The 12360-nt window shown below is 36.1% G+C and overlaps 1 protein-coding gene across 10 annotated transcripts in view; it reads right to left on the bottom strand.

The window, feature by feature from the left end:
* The window catches only part of ORC2 (origin recognition complex subunit 2), a 24331-nt gene extending 12843 nt beyond the window's left edge, over window positions 1-11488 (bottom strand). Inside the window, exons 1-12 of one of the 10 annotated variants that reach the window (XM_039353831.1) lie at window positions 11354-11423; window positions 10792-10868; window positions 9479-9536; window positions 8155-8255; window positions 7458-7595; window positions 7130-7216; window positions 5901-5993; window positions 4626-4654; window positions 3896-3953; window positions 2801-2973; window positions 2012-2110; window positions 143-252 (exon numbers count right to left, since the gene is read on the bottom strand). In XM_039353831.1, the coding sequence (XP_039209765.1) occupies window positions 143-252; window positions 2012-2110; window positions 2801-2973; window positions 3896-3953; window positions 4626-4654; window positions 5901-5993; window positions 7130-7216; window positions 7458-7595; window positions 8155-8245 (878 nt within the window). In that variant the 5' untranslated portion in view covers window positions 8246-8255; window positions 9479-9536; window positions 10792-10868; window positions 11354-11423. Of the gene's footprint in view, window positions 1-142; window positions 253-2011; window positions 2111-2800; window positions 2974-3895; window positions 3954-4625; window positions 4655-5900; window positions 5994-7129; window positions 7217-7457; window positions 7596-8154; window positions 8256-9474; window positions 9537-10791; window positions 10869-11114; window positions 11200-11353 lie in introns of those variants that run through there. The other 9 variants (XM_039353794.1, XM_039353786.1, XM_039353776.1 and 6 more) reach the window with 9 other exon arrangements.
* Window positions 11489-12360: the final 872 nt, after the last annotated feature.

Consider the following 12360-nt stretch of genomic DNA (forward strand, 5'->3'; position numbering starts at 1 on the left):
GTTAATCATACACAATGATGAAATATTAACTATATCCAATGATCCAGTTTTATTCAACAAGATGATTTCAAAGCATAGCTGGGGTGATTTATTTCAATTTATTCTGTAGACAAACTCCTACTAAAATATAAGGGATACTTACTGCAGTTGCAACATCCATTTGTAGAAGAGGGATTCATGTTGTGTCATTAACTTGTCACGTTCAGCAGCAAAAGCAACAGGTACGTCATTCAAGAGATTTTGTAGGGATTCCTAGAGCATTTAGATTCATTGCAGAAATAAAGGGCCCATCAGTACATTTCCAATTAATGATATAATGAAAAAGTTCTTAATTAATGGAAAGGCTTTGAACAGAATGATCTTCATTATCAGACATTTCCCATTCCTTCTCCATCTCCCTGCTCAGAAAGAGCTAAGGACTAATAGAATGCAACTGAAAGTGCTTTAACTATGAAACTATGATTTGAGGCCGAGTTTCCTTTAGGACTGTATTCCTCCACCAGAATTGGCTCAACCACTTTGAGCATGCTGGGAAAAGCATGATTGCTCCATATTTTGGGAGGCCAAGGTTCAGAGTATTTTTTTTGTTATCAAACCATTCCTCTTGAATGGGCCCTTCTCAAGTTGCTTTCCGGAAATTTCTGAAAATGGAGCACATTTGGGAATTGATGCCAGATGCTCTCTGAAATGTGTGTTTGTCTATTTTTGACTACTGGTTCTTGTACTTTTCATTGTTATTGTTTTTGCTGGGAGCACTGCAGCGGAATATAAATGTGATACAGCCTTTTAAAGGCATAAAGGTGTTTCACATGAGATGCAGGCATGTGTGCAGAGAGAAGCTGCATCCTGGACTCATACATTACTCCTGTGATTCTAGCTCCATCTATGATGGATGAACACAACTTTCTGAATCCTCAGCAATCCCATTGCCAAACGAGGAATTCCAGTAGTTGGTTTACATGTAGTATTGGACTAAACTCATAGATTTGGGAACAGAATGTCTGAGATACTCTATAACCTAGAGTATTTTCTTCTGGAGTCTGTTGAACTGCTCTAGAACAGCATGGCTCAGAGAATTCTGGAATGGTATGATAAAGGGACTGGATTCAATCGATGAATTCTGCACATCCTATTCAAGTATAGAGAGAGCAGTAAGACTGCGAAAGTTGGTACAAAAAATTGAAGGAATACTATGATTTTTTTTTAAAAGTTTTACTGTATCAGGAGCCTGTAAGCTGCTTGATTGAGAACCAGTTTGGGGTAGTGTTTAAAGCATCAGATTAGAAAATGGGAGACTGTGAATTCTAGTCTTGCCTTTGAGATATTTATTTGTATCCTGCCTTTTATTATTTTTACAAATAACTTAAGGTAGCAAACATAGCCAACATTCCTCCCTCCTCCTATTTTCCTCAGAGCAACCCTGTGAGGTGAGTTGGACTGAGACAGAGTGACTGACCCCAAGGTCACCCAGCTGGCTTTTCATGGCTAGTCACTTTCTTTCAGCCTAAGAAGAAGGTAATGGTGAATCACTTTTTAAAATATTGCCAAGAAAACTGCAGGGACTCATCCAGTCAGTTGTCACATCAAAATCAACTCAGAGGGAGAAAAGAAAACAAGAAAAGGCTGCTTGATTACAACACAGATATTTTCAAAAATTTCATGAGCCAGAATTTGTAATAGATTTTAAAAAAAGGAATTTTTTCAGTTCCCATAGACATCATAGGTAAGTACAATATATGTATTTCTCTGGCAAATTCCGTGCAAGTTATTTGCCCATCCAGTTCTTTAGAATGCTTTTTTTTAATTTCAAATCTAGTTTACAGCTCTGGGATTTCCTCATAATTTTTCCATCCAAGTACTAACCAAGTCCATTCTGTTTAGCTTTTCAAGTTCAAACAAAGTGACAGCTAACTACACAGAAGATACAAAATTCTGCAGTATGTAAACTATAACTAGTGGTTTGGGATATTGTATCAATTCTGATAAAACTCTTTCTCAATACATACTATACCTGATCCAGTTTTTTTTTCTCCAACTTCTGCAGTGTTCGATCAGAAGTTAAAACTTTAGAACTGCTGTGTGCTTCAAAATACTCTTCTACCAAATTGCTCTGATAACAAATATAGACAGAAGAATAAATATTATCTTCTGGCAACATTAATTGAGGAACAAATTGACGGCTTGATTTCATAATCCAGATTCTAGAGAACTGATTAATGAAGTGCAAAACTGTACTATAGAAAACAGGATATTGAAATGAATCTAAATTTCCTCTAAGTTCATCTGCAGGTAAGCTAAACCCAATTTTTGGATGTATTTTGAAACCTAAAATTCTTGGCTTATTTGCAAGTTTATACAGTAATTAAAAATAAATATTTGGCATGTTATATTTTCACTTACAGAAATATTAAAAAAAACCTTTCCATTCCATCTTTATTGTTTTCCCATGTGTTTAATTTTAGCTTTTGTTAAACATTTTATATATACTATAGAAAAGATAGTAGAAAATACTTTGCTATAAGGATACAACTTATTTTACTTAGAGATATAATTAGGAAAGTAAACTAAGAACTTACATACTAAGTGAAACTTTGTGGAGGGCATTTAGTAAATTTGTCTCCAGAATTTAGTCAGGAGAATTAAAGCTAGATAAATTAAACTGCAACAGGACACTTTTCCAAAACTACTCAGAGGAAAAATGTATTTGACTTATTTTTGAACACAGTGAAAACTGCTTCTAAAAGACATTATATTGTACTCATTGTACCTTGGAAACAAACTGATCTCTGAGCATACTTACAGAAATATATCTCTTCAGCTTCTTAGCAGATGTTTCCTTGTTAGATGGAACAGAAGAGGTTTGGGATCTGATAGGGATTTTTGGAAGAACAGCAGATACTGAGCAAGCATCATCCCCTTCTTCAGAGGTTGAAGCAGAATAATCACTTTCACTATCAGAGCACATGTTTAAGGCTAAAAGGGAAAAAATAGTTTAGGATACAAGTAGTTCTTGGATTAGGATGGAACTGGGACCAGAATTTCCATGGCTAAGTGATGCAGTCGTAAAGTGTGATATAATGTACCCACATTGCTTAGCTTACCATCATAACCCCAAGACTGCGTGGCTCATTAAATGAGGACTTTATATGACTATGACATGGGAAGAGGCAGCAGTCCCAGGCTGATAGGCAAGAATTATTGGTGGGCTGGTTGCAAATGCTGATCACATGATCACAGGACACTGCAATTGTCATAATAGTAAGGTAGTTGCCAAGCACCCAATTCATAACCACATTATTGTGGGGACATTACAGTGGCCACAACTTTGAGGGCCAGTTATACATTCTCCTCATTCAGTACTACTGCAACTTTGAACAGTCACTTAACAAGTAGTTGTAACCCATGGGCTACCTGTAGCACTTGCTAAGAAACAAGAGTTCAATAAGGCTATTGATTTCCCATCAATTTGCGGAAGGGGATGAGGAACAGAATGCTGGACCAGATAGATTTTTAATTTGAGTCAACAGGGCTCTTATGTTCTCAGGAGTTTCTCCTTCTGCTCCTCAGATGTGAATTTTGTGGCTGTAGTTTATTTATTTTTGACTTAGTTTTCATGGAACTCAATGCAGTTGTAAATTACATTTAGCTGTAAGTGTCATAGGCAGTCAACATGTTACAGTCAGCATTGGCTTGAAGTATGATATTGTAGGATACAAAACTAATTTTCCTCATGAGACCAACGGTAATCATATTTTAGATTTAACATTAAAACATTAAGCCAGGACTGTGGAAAGCTCCTTCACTAAAAATCTCAACCTGGAACTGGAAAGCAAATTATAGGAAAAATATCTCATAATGTCACCAAATTGTGTTAGCTAGAACTACTATTTCTTACCTGTCATTCTTTTCCGAGTCCGGTAAGATAATTTTGATAATAAATCATTCCTTTTAGTCTGTTAGGAATAGCAAGTATATTAGATCCCATTCTAAAAAAAAACATGTCTAACTATTCTATTTCCTGACAAAATAACCATCTAAATGCAAAAAATAAATTTTATTTCTAATTGTAAGGTCTCCTATCTCAGTTAAAAGACAGACCAAATATTTTCAAATATATGGATGGTGTTTATATACAACACTACCTGTTAATCAAAATGGAAATCACACATGTATCTGATTTCCTTGGTACTGTGGTCCTCAACCTTTCCATCTCTGCAGACCGGCAGTGGAGACGGAAGCAATGGCAGAGGGGAGAGCGGATGGTTTCATACAAGCACCCAACACTTGTGCAAATGGAGCTTCATGCGCTCACCCACCGCTTGAGCAGCTAGGTTCCCAACAGGCCGCATCTTGATACAGGGAGTTGGGGACCCCTGCCTTAGTAGACCTTCACCTGTATTTTGGAGAGATGGGGGCTCTCCAATGCAAACCTGGCAGATGTAGTTAAATAGGAGGAAATGGGAAATCCAAATTCAACTATTGTATATAATTTTCAGAAAGATACCTTAAGACTGAATACATACTTAAAATATTTGAAAATATACTTATATCTGCAGAGTAGAAAATAATTCCAAGTTTACATCAGTCACAACTGATATTTTTAACAGCCAAAAAATTTCACTCACATCTTCTTGGTCTTTGCTTGAAGAACATTCTGAAATTAAAAATTGAGTCACAGATCAAGATTACCTATAAATATCATGGGTTTTTGCACATTTTCAAGTGTATCACAGGATTGTTTAAATGTACATTTTGGCTAAAACCAGAGATTCAGCCTAATTTAATATACGCTCCTACACATTTTTCTATCCAAGTAACAATTGTTATCAGGAATTTTTTGCCTTGATAACTCTATTGCCAAGGTCCTCCCTATATAAATTCTATGCTACTTACAGTTTATCTGAATTATAGAGATAACCCAGCCTTATAAATAATATTTCAATACATTTAGGTTTATATGCTGCTGGTTCAGACAAGGAATTTGGGAGCACAAGAATCAGCAAATCTGTAGAACCTGATATTAGCTTCTTTTGAGATGCAGCTATTAACCTATGCCATTTCTTCAACATTGGTTCCATAGTTACCTAATTATGGACACTGCAATCTATTATCACTCTGCAACTGGAAACTATGTAATAGAAATAAGACTAAAAACTGAAGTCCTTGGAATCTGTATATAAATAATCATACAGTAATATATAATAATTAGTATAGTAGGAAGTATATAATCATATATTCAGAATTCCCAAATGCCCTTTCAAGCAGTTATTGTGAACAATTTTCCTATTTTTTGTTAAATATTCACAATGAAGTGGGGCACCCACATAAATACATACATATCTTTATTATGGTCATTGACCACTATATCCAACCATCTAAAGCAGATGGAACAAAATAAAACAATTGATGATTAAATCATTAATGCAATAAAAGGGTTTCTGGCTTTAGATAGTGTAGCAAAATTTGACCATGTTCATAAACACAAAATCATACTGGTTTGATAACAAAAACTGAATTTATATGAATAATTAGAAATGCCTGGGTATTTTACTCAACACCCAGAGCTGCTGAGAATCAGGCAGCATATAAGTTTAATAAATGATAATGATTATATGAGAAATGATCAGATGGAAATGGCACCCTTATTTTGGCATTCATTTATTAAGGGACGGTACTTTTATACTCAGCATTCAATTTATTTTCCATTTTAGAACAATTGTAAGACAAATTCTGCATTTTCCAAAATGTACGTTTACAGCTAAGCAACAAATACATGCAATATAAAATACATATTCTTGTCTACCTTATTTCATTAGAATGACTTTTTTTAAAAAGCAAATTCTATAATTCCCTAGTTTAATCAAGTATCTAATATTTTAAAAACTACTAACAGAACTTACTACTGCTCATTTCTGGAGTGTTTGTTTTCTCCTCACACTTCTTCAAATTGTTTTGCTTTGCATTCTTTGCAGAGTTCTGAATTAGCTCAGAAACTTTAAAGTAAAAAAGAAATATCTAATTAAAACAGCATGCAAATATTACATAAATACTCAAAGGAGAGCATGGACACTGTATCATGTACAAATGTATTCAATATCTAAAGTTACTAGCAATAGTAAATAATATGATTCTAACACAAGAAATACGCAGGGCAACAAGGATATAGCTACCTATTTACCTACCTATGTATTTATTTGTATATATTTTACTGATCTTGATTTTCAAAGTCTTTGGTTCCCTAAGCAGTCCTTTACTTTTTAGGAGTAGTAACAAAATATCTCTTTTACAAATACTTCTTCTGGGGTGTCACCCATTTATGGATTTTTCTCTGAATTAGTGTTCACATTAAAATCACTCTGACATCAAATGGAGACGTTTTCACAAACTATTAATTGGCTTTAACTTGTGTGGCTGCCTAGTTTATATGATGCTGTTATCTTGTATTTTATTTGATTTTATCATACAAGTTTTAACTTGGATTGAATTTCCCATTTTTAAACTGTAAATCACCCAGAGCATTTTAGCTATTGGGCAGTTTAAAAAAAAAAGAGCCAGCATGCACTAGGTTTAGCTTTTAATTTTAAAACATTTCAATATTAACTATGCTGTGATACGTGCTGCATTTAGAACTTTCCAAACTTTTAGAAGCAAGCTGTCAAACTGTCAGGAATAAACGACCAGACCTGCATGTGTAGAGCTCAAACTAGGTGCTTTATTGTTGTATGCCAATTTTACAGAACTCTTCGCAGACATGTAGATTCGCCTGGGAAAGACTAGGTAAGATTGAAAGGCATTCTTGTGTTTATGTAAAGAGTCTGTGCTAATTCCTTGATTGATCCCTCTTCCAGACTGGAATGGTTGCTCTTCAGTATAAACTAACAAAAGACTAGTGTTGTGAAGTAGAGCTGTAAAGTCTCATCAGTCCAACAAAAATAACTAATTACATGTATTTTATACATATCCATGGAATCTGTTACTCACAGGACTGACAGACCTATGGATTGTGGGTTCAGAGCAGATTTAGGTTTTGTTTTTTTAAAGGAATCCATGAGAAAGCAAGCCATACAAATGTGTACTAGTACCCATATACTGTATGTAAAAGGAACAGAACATGAAACACAATACATGCCTTTCTCTGCCATCTTATTAGAGTGTTTTGGAGTTTGGAATGGAAAGACATCACCACCACTTGCGCTGGAACCATTCCTCATTGACTCTAAAAATATACGTTATCAATTAATCTTTAGAAGCAAACTTTAGAGGGAAGTGGTAAAAGCTTTATAGCAGTTCTGTGCCCAACAACAGATTATATCTTATTAGCAATATAAGCATTTATTTTTTAAGAGTGAATATGAATGTCTTATTTCTTGGTGGCATTATGTACAAAATATTGAATATTTTCATGCATAATATGAAGTAAAAATCCACATAATGTTGGCTGTTATTTCCTGAAGTACCTTGGACATCTAGGGCAGTCACGTAATCCTGTTCTTTAAAAATATCCTGGGTTTCCTCATCTGAGCTGGTCTCCAGATTTTTCATCCATTTTTTAATATCAAGTGTATGTGGAACACTTAACTTACGAACTTTAAGACCTGAAAATACAATAAGATGCTTAAGGAAAAATACATGAATGATTACAATAAATAATTTTCATAGGTCTGTTAAAACTGATCATTTTCAGGGAAGCTATACATTCTAGAAAAATAAAGCTAGATGATAAATTTTTGATAGAATGTAAAGAATACAAAATAATTGCTTTAAGAAGTAACATTATAATGTTGACATTACAAGAAGAGTCAGTTGGCAAAACTTCCTGAAGACAAAACTTTATATATCTAAGTTAAAGATAATGTGCTGTTGGGAAGTTGTATTTTTGTTATAAAGTTGCCCATATTGATGACATTAATGCCAAAGTTAACTTACTATGTTAAGATTGCTAAATAGTTCTGCAGCATTGTCTTGCTCTCACATTACAGTATATTTTTAGAGGATCAAGTGGTAATTAATTTCTCCAAGTACAGAAAAAAACCACTGCTTTTAAAATAATGTAATTAAATATTTAAGCACAACAAAAATTATTCATATTTTTGGAAATTCCAGAATTAATATTACCTTATTCTAATAATAATAAAGTAAAGCAACTAAAGATACCTGCATCCTCAGAAATATGTTTCAGAACATCTTCATCAGCCACAAATCTGACATTTAGGGCATTAATCCCCTTTATCTTTCGATTACTCATATCGAGGTATCTAAGCCAAAAAGAAAGTAAATTGATATATTCCTATCAAGGCACAAGTCTCATATAAGTTTAATTTATTATTATGAATAGCATCTAAACCTACAATGCATATTAGGTCAGGAAAAATTATATATTATTATTATTACTACCTCTAGTAGTAATTACTACTAGTAATAATAATAATATATAATTTTTCCTGACTTAATATGCATTGAAGTTTAGGTGCTATTCATAATAATAAATTAAACTGAATTTTATAAACGCTTACAAGTATATGTTTAAATAAGACATCGGATAATTTCCTTGCTGGATGTTGCTAGGCAAGAAAAACCAAATGCACAAGTACAGCATAGGTGGCACCATGCTCAATAGCAGTAACTGTGAGAGGGACCTCGGAGTCCTAGTAGACAATCACTTAAATATGAGCCAGCAGTGTGCTGCAGCTGCCAAAAAGGCCAACACAGTGCTAGGCTGCATTAACATAGGGATAGAATCAAGATCACGTGAAGTATTAATACCACTCTTCAATGCCTTGGTAAGGCCACACTTGGAATACTGAATCCAGTTTTGGTCACCACGATGTAAAAAAGATGTTGAGACTCTAGAAAGAGTACAGAGAAGAGCAACAAAGATGATTAGAGGACTGGAGGCTAAAACATATAAGGAACGGTTGCTAGAATTGGGTATGTCTAGTTTAACGAAGAGAAGGACAAGGGGGGACATGATAGCAGTATTCCAATACCTCAGGGGCTGCCATAAAGAAGAGGGAATTAAGCTATTTTCCAGAGCACCTGAAGGCAGGACAAGAAGCAACGGGTGGAAACTAATCAAGGAGAGAAGCAACCTAGAACTAAGGAGAAACTTCCTGACAGTGAGAACAATTAATCAGTGGAACAGCTTGCCTCCAGAAGCAGTAAATGCTCCAACACTGGAAGTTTTTAAGAAGAGACTGGACAGCCATTTGTCCGAAATGGTGTAGGGTTTCCTGCCCGAGCAGGGGGTTGGACTAGATGACCTCCAAGGTCCCTTCCAACTTTACTACTATTAAACTATTAATCAAGAAGGCACATGTAGAATTCTAGATAATATCCTCATAACATACCAATGGAGTAAGGCAAAACTCAGATTTGGCACATTAAAATATATAAAACTCAAAACTAGTTAACTTTGAGCAGTCAAAAATACAATAAAACAATTTGTGTAGTAGAATGAATAATTATTTGACTCACTAACATATGGGAAGACCAAGTAAGCCTGTGGTGGTAGGGCCCAACTTGGCATCCTGTGTAATCTAGAAGAAACAAGGGGAAAAAATACAATTAATAGATATCATCAAATAATCAGAAAGGTTGATTTGTCACAGCACTGAAAGTAGGGATTGAGTTTCCTTATCTGACTAAGGTATGCAAAGCTTGTAAAATTATGTTATATTTTATCTGTATATTCCAATAATTTGATATCAATAAAGAATATGAATTATATATACGCTTTTTTATGATTCTTCTTTGCCACCTAATTAAAGTTTTTGCACAAACAGTATACAATAAATGCTTACAAAATGGAGGCAGCTAAGGATAAATGCAGAATATGTAAACATATTCTATTCTTAAAACAATCTGACATTATAGCCTACCACTAAAGAGAAAGGTATGTAATTGCCATATGCTACTTTGGAGATGAAATGGCAATGATTTTGGTATTACAATACTTAATAAATTGTTCAAAAGTTATACAAAAATTCTGACTGGCTTTCACCATCAATGTAAAAAGAATGCAAACTAATGTCATCAACTGAAGCACATTTACTTGGAAAGGAACAAGGGTAGGCAGTTATATTTCTCAATAAAGAAACAGAATATGATGCTAAAGCCATCATAAGAATATAGCACAGGTAGTCCTCACTTAGGATCACAACTAAGTCCAAAATTTCTGCTGCTAAGCAAGACAGCTGTTAAGTGAATTTTGCTCTATTTTACAACCTTTCTTGCCACAGTTGTTATGTGAATCCGTGCAGTTGTTAAGTGAATCCAGCTTCACTTGTCAGAACGGTGCAAAAGGTGATCACATAACCCCCATCATAAATACCAGTTGGCAAATATCTGAATTTTGATCACGTGACTATAGGGATGCTGCAAGTGTAAAAACAGGTCTTAAGCCACTTTTTTCAGTAACTTTGAACAGTCACTAAACGAATGGTTGTAAGTCGAGGACTGTCTATAATACATTCCTTTATATACCTGTTCAAAATTAAGCCCTGCTGTGTTACATGGGACTTACTTCCAATAAGAGAAAGCAGGATTGTGGTTATCCCACTTTTCAGCAGTCATGTTCAACTAAGGAAGCCCACAATCACAGGACATCATAAAAATGAACCCCAGTAGAAATAAAAATAATTTAATCTGAATAAAGATATTATACCAATGGCTTTAAAAGAAAGGCAATCTCAGAGCAATCTCCTGTGGAATTCACACGAGCAGCCTGCAACTACCCGCGTATTCGAACTACAATTCCCAACATGCCCCACTATGGGTCGTGTCGGATCGCACCGTTGCGAGTTGTTGCTTCTGGAAGATCTTGAAGCTACACCGCTTGTGGACTTAACCGTAAACACCTTCACGTACAGCTGCAGAGTCGGAAGAAGAAAGAGTTCCCTTGATTGGGCTACTCTTAGTTTTTGTTGGTTAGCAGAGCCCGTGTTTTGTCCGTTGCCACCAAACCACAGAGAACAGGACGAGGCTCCTTTTAATTCCTCCGGTACTTGGCCGCTTAGTATTCTCTCAGGCACTTGACAAACCAGGAGAAAAGCGCCCTTCCTTAGCCTGGCACCCCCGCCTCCTTGTACCCAAAGCGCACATCTCACCGATCTCACCTCGCCTCTTTACTGAGCAACAATTGAGTGGGCACTCAATGCCTTCGGGACGTTAATTTGGGGCCGACAGTTGCGCTCTCGCTCGCGCTTTCCCCCCCCCCCCCGCCACTTCGTGCGCGGAAGTCTCAACCACGCGTCCTTAATACTGAATCGTCTTTTCCCCTCGGCCGAGCTCCGAATTGTCGCCCCCCCTCGACCCTGGCTTGCTTGCGCGCTCCACCCAGTCCCCCGCTGCTCACCAGATCACAGTACCGGAATAAACGCGAGTTTCCCGCCAGCTGCCGGACTGTGACCCACCCTCTTTCTCAGGATATCATGGACCACTCCAGGAGGCGGAACTAGCTAGTCTTCTGTTGCACTTTGGCTTCCTTCCGCGGATTCGTGATTGGTCCTCTCTACAGCCAATGGTGAACGATTCCTCCCCGGAATGCGACGAGTTAGCCGGCGGTGACGTAGCCCAAACTCTGCTCTACAGTATCAGCGGGAAGATAGAGAGCGCAGGCATGTGGAAGCCTTCGATGCGGGCGGGCAGGCGGGCGAAAGAAGATTCCTGGCGTTTGAACCACCTAAATTCAACAAATAAAAGTAGCTGGGGGCAGCTTATGTAGCAATCTTATTCACCTTTCTCAAGTCTGGATTTCCTTCTTTATTTTAGCATTATCCCAGATCCATCCTGAAAGAGAAATAGGATATAAGGGCTGTTATAAACCCAGAAACAAACAAACACTGAATCGCCTGTACAAATGAAGATGTAGGAGGCCCCGACTAGCTATAGTCACTGAAGAATATTAATTTGAATAAAGTATACAATATCTTAACTTGATAAAGAACAGATAGAAAATGTCTTGTAGAGCAGCATGAAAATACAGAGTTGGACAATTTAGTATAAGAATTTCTTCAAAAGTGACACTGTCTTTCATTAAATTATTGCTGACTTCATTTACCTCCATTGCTTCAGCAAAACCAAATAGATGAGGTTAGGTTGTCTTCAGTCTGGCCTATAAAACCAATTTATTAAAACTTGAAAACCTGGTAAATATTTAGTACAGTAATAAATCCTTCTAATATTCTAAGAAATGTATCTGAAGAATATGAGAGTAAAAAGATAAATCTTTTTAAAGTACAATAGACTAAAATCAAGAATGAAGAACTTGAACTATTTCATCTATGTTGGACCTCAGATCCAGCATGGCTATTGTTCAGGAGAAAATAGATGTAGGTCCACATCTGAAAGGTTATTTTTCTT

Source organism: Crotalus tigris, unplaced genomic scaffold, assembly GCF_016545835.1.
Source record: "Crotalus tigris isolate CLP2741 ecotype Arizona unplaced genomic scaffold, ASM1654583v1 scf7180000017568.12009008, whole genome shotgun sequence".
Taxonomy (NCBI): Eukaryota; Metazoa; Chordata; class Lepidosauria; order Squamata; family Viperidae; genus Crotalus; species Crotalus tigris.